The 17,618-nt window shown below is 34.7% G+C and overlaps 3 protein-coding genes across 3 annotated transcripts; 2 read left to right on the top strand and 1 right to left on the bottom strand.

The window, feature by feature from the left end:
- The first annotated feature begins 283 nt into the window (after positions 1 to 283).
- On the top strand, positions 284 to 9,728 carry LOC116136980 (dihydrolipoyllysine-residue acetyltransferase component 1 of pyruvate dehydrogenase complex, mitochondrial). Its single transcript, XM_031422666.1, has 23 exons — positions 284 to 438; positions 1,352 to 1,402; positions 1,619 to 1,673; positions 1,757 to 1,790; positions 2,908 to 2,957; positions 3,069 to 3,113; positions 3,225 to 3,298; positions 3,640 to 3,709; positions 4,135 to 4,317; positions 4,429 to 4,473; positions 4,586 to 4,659; positions 4,881 to 4,950; positions 5,277 to 5,678; positions 6,498 to 6,558; positions 6,639 to 6,683; positions 6,765 to 6,848; positions 7,325 to 7,401; positions 7,481 to 7,543; positions 7,858 to 7,928; positions 8,491 to 8,551; positions 8,731 to 8,791; positions 8,880 to 8,960; positions 9,445 to 9,728. Exons 1-23 carry the CDS (start codon positions 335 to 337, stop codon positions 9,501 to 9,503), a joined length of 1,920 nt encoding a protein of 639 aa, XP_031278526.1. The 5' UTR covers positions 284 to 334; the 3' UTR covers positions 9,504 to 9,728.
- Positions 9,729 to 10,025: 297 nt separating this feature from the next.
- On the bottom strand, positions 10,026 to 12,598 carry LOC116137068 (uncharacterized protein HI_0077). The gene is made up of 4 exons (XM_031422756.1): positions 12,220 to 12,598; positions 12,023 to 12,142; positions 11,017 to 11,247; positions 10,026 to 10,714 (listed from the first exon to the last, which is right to left on the bottom strand). The coding sequence occupies exons 1-4, from the start codon at positions 12,406 to 12,408 to the stop codon at positions 10,313 to 10,315; spliced, it is 942 nt and encodes a 313-aa protein (XP_031278616.1). The 5' UTR covers positions 12,409 to 12,598; the 3' UTR covers positions 10,026 to 10,312.
- Positions 12,599 to 13,639: 1,041 nt separating this feature from the next.
- On the top strand, positions 13,640 to 17,607 carry LOC116137011 (mRNA cap guanine-N7 methyltransferase 2). Its single transcript, XM_031422692.1, has 11 exons — positions 13,640 to 13,761; positions 13,884 to 13,962; positions 14,261 to 14,355; positions 14,569 to 14,640; positions 14,749 to 14,858; positions 15,606 to 15,728; positions 15,819 to 15,911; positions 16,263 to 16,331; positions 16,482 to 16,570; positions 16,670 to 16,788; positions 17,201 to 17,607. The coding sequence occupies exons 1-11, from the start codon at positions 13,660 to 13,662 to the stop codon at positions 17,342 to 17,344; spliced, it is 1,095 nt and encodes a 364-aa protein (XP_031278552.1). The 5' UTR covers positions 13,640 to 13,659; the 3' UTR covers positions 17,345 to 17,607.
- Positions 17,608 to 17,618: the final 11 nt, after the last annotated feature.

Here is a 17,618-nt window from a genome sequence, read left to right as displayed (position 1 = left end):
TAAACAATAAATATATGATCTTTTATATCACAAAAATTTCATGCTTGTAACAATTACCTCATAATATAGGCAAACTCTTAAAGTAATTTACTCCTTAGTCCTTACAAACAACCCGACTCGTTTACCCGCTTGTTCCGGTAAAATTTTGGTCAGCGCCCCCCTCCACGACGAAACAACCAACAATATAAAACGAGTAATGAAAAAATTAATAATTTATTATTATACTAAAGAAAATGTAAAGCCGTAACTAATATTTTTGGTTGTTGAATCATAGTACTAATAATAAGAAATAATCAAGATCTTTTGATCGGAACTCACTGTCGGCGTCACAGACATGGCGCTTTCACGGCTTCGACATCCAGTGCTCGCCAGAGCTCCGTCGCTGCTTTTCAGAGCTCGCCGTCTGTCCTCCGTCTCCTCCGCCACGTCTCTTTCTCGGTAGTTAATCATCTGGTTTTTTTCTTTTTTGTTTTGTCAATTTCAAGTGAATTGTGAATTTTAAGTTCTGAATGGCTTTGCGAGATTGATTCAATTCTGATGATGACATTTATGTGTTGATTTTGATTTTGCTAATAAATATGATATTTGCTGAAAAGTAAACGAGCTTTGTGTTAGGAAACTAATTTTTTAAATTTTAAATAAAGCAAATAAACATTTTTTGTTGCACGATGTTTAGTTAGATTGTTGTATTTGTTCAAACCAGTTTTATGTTAGGAAGCTAAAAATTGAATATGCTTTTATTTTTTAAATTTTTTTGAAGAGTTTGAAAAATTTTACTGAACGGATTTTACTAGTTTTGAGTATAGGAAGCAATGGAGAATTAAGTTTATTATTGAGCTTGCTATATTGAGTTCATTTCGACAGCTCAAGTTTAATGATGCAGATTGAAAAATTTTGTGAATGTAATTGTTCCTAACAACTTGAAATTGTTTCTTCTATAAATTTATGTAAACCATACAACCCTGAACATTGTGGCTGGGCATGTTGCAGTATTATGAGGGGGTTTCAATGGCTCAAGATAAGTGAAAGAATTTTCAGATGTGGTTGTGGCACTTGCTGCTATCTTTTATAACTTTTAACTATTCTGGCTGCCTATGTTGCATGAAGATAGATGATCGATACTCTGTAATTACTTTACTACGTGATGTCGAATTCTTGACTAGATGAGCATCTAGGTGCCTAGGTTATTTTTTTCTGGGTAATGAGATTAATCAGGTAGATGCATTTGATTAGGTGGTCTTGGTATCTCCAAGCATTTTACTTTACTTTCAACAGAGCTGATGTTTCCATGCATGTGATTTGCCAACTCATTTCCCTTGTTCTCTGGCTTTTTGTCAACTTTATGATGCAGCACTTCCAGTGGACAAAACTCTTCGGTGGACATAAATGGCATTTTGTTAAGGTATACATCTATTGGCTTTCCGTTTCTTATGTTACTTAACATCATTAACCCATATAACTTTAGTTGAAGTTTAAGTTGGATCAGATGGGAACCAGATAATGTCATTAATGAAGGACATCCACAAAATTGACTTGGATTGGTTTATATGCTTCATCTGGCGAACCAGCTTGCAATTCTTACTTGGTTAATTTAACTTTTTGCTTTTATACTCACCAGGCCCACATCCTTAGCTTTGGTCAATGGAGTATGTGATAGCTCTTTGAAGCTCAAGGTTAGCATTTAAATTATTAAATTGTAATACACAGAATTACTTTGGATTAAGACTGTATTCTGATGTGTTTTGTCATTTTGCAGATGCAAATTGGTGTACGAAATTTTTCATCTTCAGGTATACATCATCATGGTTGTGTCATGTGCAGTTTTTCCCTACAATAACATGTATCCCTAACGATTTTATAGTTGCGGATTAAAGGAGCTACATAATTTTACTGCAGTTTCCTCAGAGCATACAAAGCCTGTAAAGTCTTGTATAATATACCGGGGTTGTAAGAAACATACTTATCTACTGTTAGAACAAGTTGCATGTCTTTAACACATCCATGTAGAGAAAGGATGTTAGAACTGGAAATTACCGTATCATATATGCTAGTTGTTATCAAGTTCCAATATTAGTAATATTGCTTAGGGTTGTGCAGCTTGGATTTTGGTGCCAGACTTGATATTAGTAGCGGGGCCTGAGCCATTCTACACCTTTGTCCATCAAACATGCTACTGGCTTACGCTTTCCATATCTGTGTATTCTCCTAATACTTAGGATACATTGATCAGCAGTGAATGATTAAATTCACTTCCAATTACAGTTTTATATAGCTTCAGTAGAACTTTTGATAAATTTTAATTAGTGAAAACATCTTTTCACCTCTATTAAAGATATTGCATTAACGGTTATTATAGTCTACACCCGTCCCCCTTCTGGAGAAAATATTAAATGTTAGGTGTTATTGATATTCAGGATGTTGCTTCAGGTTGGGATGTTGTTACAGACTGTTAAGCAATTTTTAAGCACACTGAGTTATTTAAAGATCCAGTTTCCCATTTTCTCAAAACTTCCTTGTAGTATTATGTCAAAACTTCAACTGGAATCATGTATATAATTTCTTGGCCTCTTTCAAAGATACAACATGGATTCTGGCAATGCAATGTAGTTGGGACTTTCATCTTGATCTGAATGAATCATCTTTTCCACAGAGGCAAATCTTTGCCTGCTAGGCAAGAGGATAGCAAGTTAAAAATTCTGTTTCTGTAGGACATGTATTTCTATTACTATGAAATTCATAAATGAAGTAGTTAATCTTTTTGTCAATTTTTCGGGGTCTTAAAGGGGCTTGGAAAGACATAAGAACTCTTTAATGGAAATGGAAAAGAGATGGAACTAAGTTATTTTTTTGTTATAAAGACACTTTTATCTCAGTACGTATTTGTCAATAAGCTGTCTGTTGTGGCAGATCTTCCTTCACATGCAGTTCTTGGAATGCCAGCTTTGTCCCCTACCATGGTAAGATTTGTTGGAAAGTTATAATTTGGATCATTTGCCTCCACCTACTTGTGGTGAATTTTTCTCCAGCCCGCCTGAAGTCAAGATTGTGTGCTTGTTGCTCTTGTGCAGAGTCAAGGTAACATTGCAAAATGGATGAAGAAAGAAGGTGATAAGGTGATTTATAAGTTGATAAAATAAATTTTTAAAGTCTGTGTGCCATCTTTTATATGATTTAAAGTACAGACTCAAAACAGTTTGTTGGTTTCTATTAATTCAATCTGACAGATAGAAGTTGGCGATATTCTATGCGAAATAGAGACAGACAAAGCAACAGTTGAGTTTGAAAGTCTTGAAGAGGGGTAATTCTATTCATCACATTGTCTTTTTTCAAATTGATGGCTGTTATGTTATTAGTCATTGCTTGATCTACATCAGTCATTGGAGTGGCACATTTTTTTGATACCACACTTTACTTCAGTTTTTTGCAGGGTATTTAGGAATGAGAGTGCTCTTATAATCTTAATTTTGAATTTTGAATCCTTTTCTCCTTATATGCTGTATTTTCCTCCCAACACCCCACACCCCCCGCTTGAAGATATTTTCCTCCATTTCTTTTCCTGTACAGAATTGAGTTTCTGTTATTAGTTTTAACTGAAGACTTTAATTTCCTGGCCCTGATTCATCAGAGTGTTTCCTACAGGTATTTGGCTAAGATTCTAGTTCCTGAAGGTTCAAAGGATGTGCCTGTTGGACAACCCATTGCAATAACGGTAAAACAGTGATATTCCCCAAAGATTTATTTCTTTTTACTCTTCTATAGAAATTTATGCAAAGAATTATGGTATATTGATCAGAAATCAATTCTAAATGGTATACATACACACACACACACTTACATGATTATATGTCTAATCATACGTAGTATATATGTGTATCTATCTATTCAAATGTGTGTGTGTATTTATTTTCACTTTCTTTTTCCACTTTGCTACATCACATACTCTCTTAACCTTTTTGAGTCATTTGTATTGGAGTTTAATCCTCTTAGGATATTTATCAAATATCTGTTATTGTTCATGCTATTGCCAACACCTTTTGATATGTGGAACTGCTTTTTGTGAGTTGTTCTTAATTTCCATAAAAGGATTAACCATTGTACCAGAGTGTTAATACTCATTCTGTTGGATTCACAAAGGTTGAGGAACTGGATGATATCCAAAATATCCCTTCCACAGTTGGTGGTGGATCAGAGGTTAAACCAACTCAACAGGATATCAAACAAGAAGAAACTGTACAGGAAACTAGTTCTGCTAACATCAACACAGCAGAACTTCCCCCACATATTGTTCTTGGAATGCCAGCGCTATCCCCAACAATGGTAAGGAGGTTTGAATTAAGATTTGTCACATGTTGGCTCTACTTTGGTAATTTTTCTCTATTTACTTTAGTTTTTACAGAAGCTTAAATTTTTTAAACATTTCTTGTGCAGAACCAGGGTAACATCGCAAAGTGGAGAAAGAACGAAGGAGATAAGGTTAGTTTTGTTAAGTTATTGAACATGTAGAATACTTCCTCCATCTAGTTGAGTGAATACTTATTAATCAGCTCAGTTGCTTTGTTCTTGTGCCCTATTCTTGGTTTGACAGATAGAAGTGGGAGATGTGATATGTGAGATAGAGACAGACAAAGCAACCCTTGAATTTGAGAGTCTTGAAGAGGGGTAGCATGTCTTACTATTTTTTTTTCTTTACTTTGAGAAACAAGTTTAAAGGGTATATCCTTCTAAGCATGTCTATTGGGAGCTTAAATGAATCAGCTCCTAGGTTATTTTTTATAAAATAACTTTGACACTTAAATGAATGAGTTTTTAACTGATTATAGATGTCTAGGCTGTGGATGATCCTTCCGCCGATATTATTTGATTGAAATTGTTTGGTGCAGGTACTTGGCGAAGATACTAGCACCTGAAGGTTCAAAGGATGTAGCTGTGGGACAACCTATTGCTGTAACAGTAAGTAATTATACTTGGGGCACTTGATTGTTTTTGAGCTGTTAAGATCTTAATTATAAAGTCATGTAAACTTCAGGAGTTTCCTTTTTTTTGTGGATAACTTGTTATCTTTTTGTGAATTTTCTTACAACTATGACATTAATTCGTTGTTTTCATAGAAAAAATTATAATTATGCTTTCCTTGCCATGAATTTAGAACATGCAGTTTGTCCCCTTACCATAAGTAGATTTTAATTATAAGAATGTTAAACTTTGTACTTGTCTAGATTTCCATTACCATTGTTGTTTGACACATATGGGAAAACTAATGTTCACTGTTCTGCCAGGTTGAAGATCCTGATGATATTGAAACTGTGAAGAATTCTTTTACTGGTGGTTCAGGGGTCAAAAAGGAAAAGCCAACCCGCCATGATCCTAAAGATGAAGTTGGAGTGCAGAAAGGCAGTTTTACAAAGATCAGTCCATCAGCTAAGTTGCTAATTTCAGAATTTGGATTGGATACATCATCATTGAAGGCATCAGGTCCTCATGGCACTCTACTCAAAGTGGATGTTTTGGCTGCAATTAAGTCAGGAAAGGTTTCTTCAAAAAGTTCTTCACCTGCAGAGAAGGCATCTCCATCACCTCAAATCCGCCCACAAACTTCAGCTGTAGCATCTCCTAGTCCAAAACCTCGCTTACAGCAATCAGATTCTTTTGAAGATTTGCCCAATACTCAAATTCGCAAGGTAGACTTTGTAGGAGAGAACCTGCCTTAATTCTTATCTAACAGTTACAATCATTACTTTCTATCAAGAAAGAAAAATCAAATCAAGGAAGCTGCACATAAAAAATTGCAGAAATTTTTATGCCTTAATAAGTACAGGAACTATCTTATGCCCAAACTGTAGGACATGGTATATTGCTGAATTTTAAGCTATCATTTAAAACCTACAGTAAAATATAGAACGTTTATGTAATTTAAGGTGTTTGAGAAACTTGAAAGTTTCAGGGTTGCCTGTTGGGTTTAGGTCTTTTAAAAGGCATTGCAGATGCACCTTATTGTTGTGTGTTTCCAAATCAGATATTGAGTTTGAGAGAACACTAGTATTGTTTAGAACTACTATATAAGATTTGAAAACCGAACCATTTGTTGTCACTCTATAGGTTTGCATCATCAGTTATTTATCAAATTTATCTGCATGTTGTTTGAAGAGAATAGTTAAAATGTTGTACTCATATATCAAGCCCTTTTATTTACATTCTTTTTCTTTATCTGGAGGAGGTTGAATCTTACTATTTTGGATCAAATTGGAGTTGAAGCGCAGTTATGAATTCTTTTTAACATATTATGTGTTGGTTGTGCCCATCACTTGGTGACATTAGTAATAAAGCTCTTTATTCTGATATTGGCGAGTGATATCCATAATGTTATTATTTGTAAATTATTTTCTATTAAATAAAAGTGCAAACTGGATGGTATCAGTACACACTCAACCATAGGATTTGGTTGGTCATACTTATAATCACTAATCAGAGTTTTAACTCCATTAGTGATTCTTCTGCAGGTTATAGCAAGAAGGTTGCTGGAATCAAAACAAAATACACCACATTTATATTTATCTTCAGGTTCTGAACACTATTGCATAGTCTGCATTTTCTTGCTTTTATTGAATCTTTGATCTAAAGAATGTGATGGTGTCTTTCAGATGTCGTACTGGATCCTCTTCTTTCCTTCAGAAAAGAGCTTCAAGGTATGGAATATTTGTATTATTGTGTTTGTTGGGCACTTGAGATTCGGCAGTCTGCTGATCCTTTTCTTCCTCAATTTACAGAAAAACATGACATTAAAGTTTCAGTAAATGACATAGTCATTAAAGCTGTTGCTGTGGCTCTGAAAAATGTAGCTGAAGCTAATGGTAAGATATATATTGTTTATACCATGTTCCAAAGGATTACTCAGAAATATATCTGGATGTAAGAACTAGGATGTCAGGCAAAGTGAAAGTTTACACAATATAAGATAATTATTTTCCGATTTTGTTAAGATAGATGAAGTTGTGGTGCTGCACTAGGAGACGCTTTTTAAAATAATCTCAGAAGTGTCCTGGGTAAAACCTGTTTATTACTGTTCCGATAGATATATTATGTTATATCATATTGGCATTTGTTTTGCTATGCTATGGAAGTTGAGACTAACCTGTGTGTTTAAACCAATGAAAGTTAGGCTGGTATCGGCAACAGAAATTGTCATTATAGTTCCTTTAACAAGTATCAATATTAATCTGGAGAAGTAAAAGCCTTTGGGGATTGAAATTATCTTGACTGTGTATATGATATCCAGCCTCTCTATTTATATTTTTTATGCCAAAATTTGGTTGTCAATATGTGGCAGCTTACTGGGATGTCGAAATAGGAGAAATTGTTTTATGCGATGCTGTTGATATATCAATAGCAGTTGCTACAGAGAAGGTATGCTGCAAAATTCATTTTTTTTTTTCTTAAAGGGATTTGCAGCATCCAAAGTTCATTGTATTTTATTTTGTTTCAGGGACTAATGACTCCCATCATAAGGAATGCAGATCAAAAAACCATTTCTGCAATCTCATCGGAGGTATATTTCAACTTCTCTCTGTTTCAGTTTGATGACCTTGTTGGGGATGTACTATGATAGAATCTTCATGGCTTAGTTACTCATCTTTGCTACTTTTAGAAAGAGGGATAAAGAAAATACCTGCTGCTCTTAAGAAACATATATCGATTTCATGTTAAACTTGATTAACATGAAATATGCAATAAGTCAGAAGTTTTATTGTCAAATTTAGGAAGTAAGAGATTTGGGTTGATCAGTTATTTTTTTTTTACAGCTTCCTCCTCTATTATTTATTTCTATAATTATTTACTTTTTCTGGGTCGCTTGACTTTCAGGTCAAGGAACTAGCTTCAAAGGCAAGGGCAGGGAAGCTTGCGCCAAACGAATTTCAAGGAGGCACTTTTAGGTGTGTATATATGCAAATACGTATTTAGGTTTTATGTCTGTGTTTTTCTATGTACAAGAAGCTGTGCCGTAAGGGAGTTCTTATTTAACACCACCAACAAACCATAAAGAACCTCGCTATATAATTATTTCCTTTTGAGCCTTTTGAAACTCGGATCAGTTTCAAGGAGCTGATCTTGGCTTTTTGAGTAAACCACCTAATATCAAGGAACTGAGGGGAGTTTTTGTGTTCATTGCCAATGTATTCTGGAATGAGGGACCAATGCAAGGGTTTTAATGGTAATCTCATTGGCAATTTTTCTGGTGGTTTAATGGAATACCATGGAAGAGGTAAAGCTCAGTAAGATGGCTGTTTGATCTTGTGATTGACAGAGTGTATTTTCCTTCCATTTCTTACAGGGACTCAACATTCATTAATTAAGATGTTTTTTACGCACTATACCTGTTCCAAATTTCAGTCGAATCAAATAATCTGCTGTTGCCAATATAGTTGTCTCCTAATTGCTTTTTTCTTAAAATAATTGTTGGAAGAAATATTTATAACTTGCTCTTCTTGTCTGCAGCATTTCAAACCTGGGTATGTTTCCAGTGGACCATTTTTGTGCAATTATAAATCCACCACAGGTGCTCTTTCTCTCTGTTTCTCATGGACACAAGCACTCCACAACACTATTCAACCATTTTTGTTTATACTTTTCCAATGAAAGTACAATCAGTATTAGAAAACACTAGAGATATTTGTTGTTATAATGTTATGGTATTGCCCCTTACCTTGTGAATGAATTATCTTATATGTCTTTCAGGCTGGCATCCTTGCTGTTGGCAGGGGAAACAAAGTTGTTGAGCCAGTAATTGGAAGTGATGGTAAGATGTTTGTTTTTGTACTACTATGTCTCAAAATGTTTGAAGCTGTTTAATGAGTTACTTATGACATGGACCTCTTCGGATACAGGAACTCAGAAGCCTGCAGTTGTCACAAAGATGAACTTAACACTATCTGCTGATCATCGTGTTTTTGAGGGAAAAGTTGCAGGTGAGTACTTGTGTAATTTTTTATTTTTTTCCAAGGGGAAGGTTCTTTAAAATGTTGGATGTAACTCCATTTGCAGTCATTGTCATGCCAAGACCAAGTAGACAACATTAGGGTTTGCTCCATGAGCTATACTGGTATAGCGGTACCATTAAAACTCAAGTTAAGCGGTAGATGTTTTTATATGATTAAATATATTTATCAAGAAAAGTTCTTCACTGTTTTTGAGGTTAAGGGACTATCGAGGATTATACTGAATAGTAATTAACCTTTGGTCTCCAAATTAGAGAATTGCAGCTCCTGAAAGTTTGGTTGTGTCATTGTTGCTATATTCAAAGGTGGTTAGAGATTCAGTAAAGGGTTGTGTTTGCTTTTCTATTTGTTTTCAATTATCATTAGGTTCCGTCATCAGTTATTAAGCAAAGTTTTGACTTTACCGGATCTTTATGAGATTTGCTTCTGATATTATGTTTATATTATACTGCAGGTGCATTTCTTTCAGCTTTGCTTTCTAACTTCAGTGACATTCGAAGACTTTTGCTGTAATGTTCAAGAAAATCTCATAAATTGATTGTTGGGAAATCAAGAAGTCAGCCATAGTGGCGTATGCCATCATCATAAAGCTAGTTAGGAAATTTTCAAAGATCATTCCAAATTGTTCTGGGGATACCCCTTTGCTGCAACGATATGTTGTGCCAGCTTGGCATACAAATTTTTTGTCAAATCATCGGACACAACTTGTTTAAAGAGAGAACCATAATTTTCGATACTCATTGATGTAATTCATTGCTCCTAAGTTAGGTTTTCAAATGCTTCAAGATTTTGATGCTGATTCTAATGTTATGCTGTTAGGATCATGTTTTGTTTTGGTACAAATAATGTATAAGAAATGGCTAATACCAGCAATTGTAGTAATAAAGTGCTTTTTTGCTCATGATAAATCTTCCATCTTTTAAATCGATGTCTTACAGATTAATTGATAGTTGTATATTTAATAAGGGCAAAGAGAGAGGATCTGATTGACATTGGTAGGTTAGGTTATTAAAAAAAAAAGAAAAAAAACCTTATATTTTAAAATTTCTCACCAGATACATCGTTTTTGCTGAAAAGACATAAGAAATAAAGAAAACATATAAAGTATTTCTCTTGGAACACAAGCAAAATTCGAACTGGGAGCTGATGAATCAAAAGCAGCCCTTGGGTTTTTATAGTGTTCTGAGGACCAAAATTGGTCGAAACTAATAACTATTAATCAATAATCTATCATCTTTCTGGGATAACCAGCAACACTAAGCATATGACAACTAAACTTCAGAAGAAGTTTATTATCTTCATGGATAATTTGCTTCCTAAATTTAGTTCACTAATTGGCAGTCTGGAGCAGCTTCTTTGATAGCAAGTGGTTCATACCACTGAGGACCAAAACCAGCAGCTTTCCTTGCGGCCTCATTAAACGGCGGCTTCAATGGTCCCCTAAAATATGTCCTTACTATGGCATGAAACTTCTGAATAACCACTTCATTCTCCTCTATTGCACATCCATTTTCTCCTGCTTCGTGTTCTAGAGATGCCAAGCTATCTTGAAATAAAGCTGGATTCCTAGACCTCAAACATAGCCACTTGAACCACTTCACTCCTGAGGCACAATGAGTAATCTCTTCTGGGTAAACCACTGTCTCCAGTAAATCTGCCGTCTTGTTATCACCTCCATTACGGAAGCGAGAAATTGTTGCAGGCAGCACATCAAGTCCCCTGGCCTGCAGAATACAAGCTTTTATCAAATAAACATCCATTAATGAAATTATTGGACAATTTAATATAAGGTATGCATTCCATAAAATCATCTCGGAGCAATTCATAGGAAGAGAATTAGTTCCATATGAGCTGTACATGCCCTCCATAAAAGCTTGTTTCGCATGTAAGTTTTACCAATAAAATCTACTAGCACTAAGAGATCGTTTTTGAAAATTATGAATTTTGGCTAAGTCGTCGTGACTTTTATTCCCATAATTAGTTGAATTATGAATTAACAAGAAATAAATTTAAGAGAAGTATGCACCTCATGGACACAATGTTCAATTGCCAAACGCGACAGCAGGTCCTTGGATGTTGCTATGGCTGAGTCCCAGAGGCCATCATGAGCTGGTAATGCTCCATAAGAAAAGCCTAGTTCCTCTAGCCGTGCTGCAAGGAGAGTGAAATGTCGGCCTTCATCTTGAGCCACCTTCACAAAATCTGTGAAGAACTCTCTAGGCATAGCCTCTTGCTTACCAAAACGAGCAATTATATCCTAAAAAAGGAAATCAAAATAAGACATAAAAGTTATTGTTTAAAGTTAGGACATGAAATGTAACAAAATGTTCAAGTCAAGAATCACTATAACTCAAGACCAGAAGAACAATGATTTCACTTGACTATATAAACAACGGGCCACCGAGAAAGACGAGACTTCATCAAGAATAGAAACACAAGTATTCATTAATATGATTTCACTGTGGTGTCCCCAACCCAAATAAGTTAAGACTAGTTCATACTCATGCATACAATTAGTTAAAACTAAACTCATTCTGAGAGACTAAAAAAGTTGAACATCATATTCTCAACCAACTATTATGCCTAGTCGAGCGGAATATTAACAATAACTTGTGATTCAAGGGCAGTGCCACTTATATAGAAATCTTCAACTCAAAATAAGTTGCACTTTGTTGACATAAGAACTCACAAGGAATAATGAAAAGTTTGACTAAAACATAAGCATTATACAAAGATTTTGCTACTATATCACGTTACTAACCTCACTGAATGTGATTTTTAAATGCCAACATCGAACTCTTACTGATTACACTATTTTTTTACAAGTTGACAAAGAAAATATCACAAACCCTTATTACAATCATAAACTACAGCGGCAAAACATCTTTATGCAAATATAATATAAAGTACACATGCAAACGTTGTACAATTGAATGATTAAAAATGAATAAAAACAAACAATGAAACAATAAAAAAGTAGTATCCATATATAAAATTTGCAGCTCTACGGAATTTAATAAAAAGAAAAGTACCCAAGACAAGTCAATGGCCCAACTCTCAGTGTGCACTATACTATGCACAATGGCCTGCCTACTCTGCAGGCTCCCCGCTTTACCGAGCTTCGGCATTAAACTTGGCGACACCAATTTCACCTGCACCAATTTTCATTATTATTATTATTTTCATTGTTCATCAACCATTTTACTTATAATAATAGCAGTGTAAATACGTTGGTGAGCCTGGCGGGGCGATCGGGCACGGGGAGGTCGAGAGAGGGGTTGTAGGGGAGAGTGATGGTTCCGTCAAGCCATTTAGAGGCAACCGAGTCGCCGAGTCGAGCCTTCTCAAATGGGTCCTCTGTATTTAGCACTCTTAGCGCCGCTTCTACCAGCGTCTCGCTTTCATTTTCCGGGCACATTTCGCCTTCGCTCTCACCCTCTCCCACCGCCACTCGTTTTAAACTATGGTTAATAACAACCAGACCTCTGCAATCAATAATATATGTAGGCCCTAAAACCTTCGGAAACTACCATGCAGACCCTATCATCACCGTTAAGATTACTCTAAACTACCATGCAGACCCTATCATCACCGTTAAGATTACTCCATATGGTTGAGGGTTATATAAGATTATGGAGTTCTATCTTATCTTATATTATTTGATCTATCAAGTTTTGTTCTGGTAATCTTTTAAAATCAATAGTAATTATTATTGATAATATAGAAGGTAATCTGATTATCTCTATTTTTTTAAATATTTTAAGATTAGTTGATTTTTTTTTACAATTTTATCCTTAACTATTAGAATTTTTTAACAATAATGCATTTGTTTCAAAAACAATTTACAAAAATATTAATAGACTATTTTATCCTTATATGCAAAAAATTTAAGACATAAATGCCCCTTAACTTTAAAAAATTATCCAAGAGTGGCGATAGTGGATGGGAGTATTTTTGTTAAGTTTTAAACTGTTTTGATTGCTAGGGTGTCTTAACAATATCTCAAACGTAGGGGATTAAAAAAATTATTCAAAAAATAACATTATATTAATATTTAAAAAAGAGAATAATTTAATAAATTATATAACATACCCAGTAATTTATTCCTCTCAACCAAACATATTAATATAAAATACTTACCAATTTATTTCAACCAATCAAACACATTTCTCTAAACATTTCCAGTATCTTCAAGGTAGTTTACCTTTCCATTAATATAACATTCTTAATAGTATAGTATTCTCTTAACCAAACACACCTTATGTATAATATTATGATATTTTTTAAGTGTAATATTATTATTTTGAGATTTAAAAAAAAAATAGTTCCGAGATTTTTTCTTTTAATGTAATTTTTTATTAAAGTATTTAAATAAACTCTAAATTGACAGACATTGCTAATATTATGATCTCCTTTTAATCTTTTATAATTTAATTTTTTAAATTATTAAATACTTTTTTCATATTTTCCGAACTATAGAATTCACATACAAGATTAAATCATCAAATAATGAAATTTAATTAATAAAAAATTAATTAATCCGAATTTAATTGTTTTACAAATGGACGTGTCCGTTTAAACTTACTGGGCCCATCCCAAAAGCTCAAGTACGGGCCTATCTTATATGTTTCTGCCTTGTCTGTAGAAGCCGAGTCAGAGTGGAACAAAAATGAGTGGGCACTCAATTCCAAGAAGCGAGTTGACTCACCATCGACTCTACGAGTTCGCCAAAACAGCCCTGATCAAGATCTTCTCCCACCCTTATGTCACGGTTCATACTCTCTCTCCCTCAGAACATATTTATGTTAATGGGTTTTTTTGTTATATAAAGGTTTGTGGCTCAGAACATGTTTATATTAATGGTGGTTTTTTTTTCTTTTGTGTTATATGAAGGTCTGTGACTTGTACTGTGGAGGAGGAGTGGACATTGAAAAATGGGAAAGTGCTGAAATTGCTAACTACATTGGCATCGGTATCTTTTTTCTTTTTCTTTTTTTCTTTTTTTTTTCTAACGGGGTTTCATTAATTTTCATTAGTGATATCATTGATTTTCTTTGCTATCTTGTTTAATCTTTTGCAGCTAAGAGTCAGTTTATTTAGTTTAAACACTAAAGTTATGGCAGTATTATGATGAAATTTTAGAGAAAACTATTGAGTAGAGAAAGTATGTGATTTTAACCACAAAACTGAGAAGTTGGATGGTGTTCTCTTCGTTGTTATTGTGTTTGTATTTTCATTATTTGAGCTTTTTTTTGTTCTGGATGTTGTAGATGTATCTTCTTCAGGAATTAGTGAATTAAAAGAAGCATGGGAGAGCCAGCGAAAAAACTACAATGCTGAGTTCTTTGAGGGCGACCCTTGTGTTGTAAGCTGCTTTCGCAACGCTTCTCTTTATGTGTTTATGTGTGTGTAGTTACTTTGCATGTATGTGTAAAATACCGTGTTATGGTTTGCTTTTATGTGTAGTTGTGTTCTGGAGGTATCATTGTGATGAAGGCTATGTCCAATGGAGTCATTGGTTCAAGCTTAATCTGCATAATGTTTTTCCTCTCTTTCTGACACTGCATTACTTTGGCAGGAAAATTTAGAAACTCAATTGCAAGAGAAGGCTGGTCAGGCTGATTTGGTTTGCTGCTTGCAGCATTTGCAGGTCCCATATCATATATTCTACGGTCTCTTAGATGGTTTTGTTTTTTCATTAGGAAAGTAGATAAAAAGAATGACGAATAAAAGCTCATTTCTATGGTTCTGCTTGCAGATGTGTTTTGAAACTGAGGAAAGAGCAAGGAGACTTCTACACAATGTGTCGTCTTTGCTTAAACCAGGGGGTTATTTTCTTGGTATTACTCCTGACTCATCTACCATATGGTATGAAAAAAGTGATTGTCAAAGTTATTTCTTTTTCTTTCAAGGAAGTCAACTTTCTATTATTTGTAAGATTGATGGTTGGCATATGTGCCACTGTCGTTGAAGTTTGTCATAGTAGTGGAAGTGAAATAATGTCTGATAATGTACACGTGATTTTTTTTTTTCCACCTGTCTCTTGCACTTTCTCTGTCTCTTGCTTGCTCTATGCGTGTATTTTGAAGTTGATTATGTGTAAGATTTCTTTTCTCTTTCTTTTTGTCCAGCTTGATCTCAGAGCAAGTCTTTGAATTCAAATGAGATTCCTCATGTTTTGCAATTGAATTATTATTAACTTTGCTCTTCTAATAGCCAGTATATTTAATCATGCATAATTTCATTGGTAAATTGAATCTCCTTTCTGTCCTTGTCAGTCACCTTAATAAACATCTTAGTTTAGTCCTCAAAGACGTGTTAGTTACCTTATGAGTTGACAATTTAATCCAGAAGCCTCATGGTGAAGCATTAAATGATTGTAGTTTCACTTTATTTATCATGGTTTCTGGGGAGGAGGACAGTTTTGATCTATCATGATCTTCTTCTTCAAAAATAATCAGTTTCTTTTGGTTGATTGTGTTTGACTCTTTTAATTCTTATTCTGTCCTTCATATAACTTGTCTTTTCCCAGCTCTGTCCTTGATCTACAGCCAATCTATTGCTCCTATGAGATTTTGCCTCTATACCTGATGATCTTAACATTTAGCTATACAGGGCAAAATACCAGAAGAATGTTGAAGCATACCACAATAAAGGTGGCAGCATGAAGCCCAACATAGTTCCAAATTGCATTCGATCAGAAAGCTATATGATCACCTTTGAAGTTGAGGAAGAGAAGTATGTACGAAACCTAGACATTCTTTTGGTATATCATTTATCTTCTTGGATAATTTTGGTGAGACTTGTCTGCTTCCTCGTTGAGTCCAGGTTTCCGTTATTTGGAAAGAAATACCAACTGAAATTTGCTAGTGACATATCGGCTGAAACCCATTGCTTGGTTCATTTCCCAAGTTTGATCAGGTTCATTTCTAACTTAGTATTGCCTTGAATTGATTATATGAGCTTCTACATGATTTAGTTCCAGATAGACCACACCCCTGAAAATCCTTGTTTGACATATTAAAATTTTAAAATAATTGCTGCCTCTAAAGTGAATGATACATTTAAAGTTTGGCTGGAATCGGAAAGCTATGTTGAAACTGGGAATGGATGCTACTTATGGCCAAACCAAGTGAATGACATAAACTAAATTTAAAGGACTGTTTTTCTTTCTTGCATTGGTTTTCTTTTCCCCTTAAATAAATTTGGTAGACACTTATGTTTTCTTGGTTTTCATGGAAAAATCATTTATGTCTGAGATATGCATCGCAGGTTGGCTAGGGAAGCTGGTCTTGAGTATGTTGAGATTCAAAACTTAAACGAATTTTATGATGATAACAGGTATGTGAATTTGTGGTCCCATTATAATGCATTTGATTCACATTTTATCTTTTACGAAATACCCAAGGCTCGCACATTTCAATTCATCCCATTAGCAATTTTTGAACTTGAAGGCTTATTTATCTTTTTTAATTTAATTGTTGCACAAAGAGCACTATTCGTAGGCATGTTGATGAGTTCTGGTCCAAATCTCATTGACCCAAGAGGGAGGCTTCTTCCCCGATCATATGATGTGTTAGGTATAGTATCATCATCTTCTTTCTGCCATGTCTCTTTAACTTTGGCTGCTTGGAATTCTATTTGTAGGTACTAATCTTTTGACATTTTCCCTTTTACAGGCCTATATACCACATTCATATTTCAAAAGCCTGACCCAGATGTTGTCCCACCGCTTGCAACCCCATTATTGCAAGATGATGGGGCAAGTATCTTGGCTTCTTGTAAAAGCCATAATGAGGTGACTATCATGTTTCTTATTGCAACTTTAAATTTTATTTGAGAATTTCTAGAAATCTCGATGATGGAGAGTTCTCATAGTCTTATTTAACCTTTGCTTACTTTACAGCCATTTTCCTCATTGAGTCTTAGAATTTAGGAAACTATAACTCTTTTAAAAACATTTCACTACTCCCGCTGTATAATGCTATTACTCTGGTTTCACCATTTGATATTTGACACTATGTGTGTTGCTTATGTATGTAGTCACCTTTAGTCTTTAGACACATAAATCCTGCATTCATCACGATGAAAGTATGAAGAATTTGCCTGTCTGAAAATCACACACATGATTGTCTTTTCAAGTCTTTGGCGTAGTTGACTGTCATCTCCCATTACTAATGTTCTACATTTTTTTTCTTTTGGTGGTCCAGAGAGAGTGGCCGGAAGTGGTTGTCTGGAGAGATGATGATCAGAACAGTCATGCGGATCCACCCATTGGACTCGGCAAGATAAGTGAACAGAAAGGAATTTTAGGTCCGGGCCCTGCAGATCTACGTTTCCCTGAGGCTCTTTAACCTGTTGCCCCAGCATGAAAAAGCACTAGATAGATATAGTCTTAAACTCTAATGTTAGTGTGCTAACAAATCCTGTTAATGTAACTCTAAACATAGTGGGGATATATTTTTCTATTCTTAGGTGAAACTTTTCATACTCGTAAACTTAGCATAACCGTTTCCTATTCTTAGGTGAATAAGTAGAAGTGTGCTTCCTGTACATTATGTTTTGTTTTCAGTTTGACAGGCTCTTGAATGAAAATCTTAAGACGATCATTCTCACCTTCCCTTGTTA

Source organism: Pistacia vera, unplaced genomic scaffold (genome assembly GCF_008641045.1).
Source record: "Pistacia vera cultivar Batoury unplaced genomic scaffold, PisVer_v2 Contig320, whole genome shotgun sequence".
Classification (NCBI taxonomy): Eukaryota; Viridiplantae; Streptophyta; class Magnoliopsida; order Sapindales; family Anacardiaceae; genus Pistacia; species Pistacia vera.
This window is presented reverse-complemented; position numbering and strand designations above follow the sequence as displayed.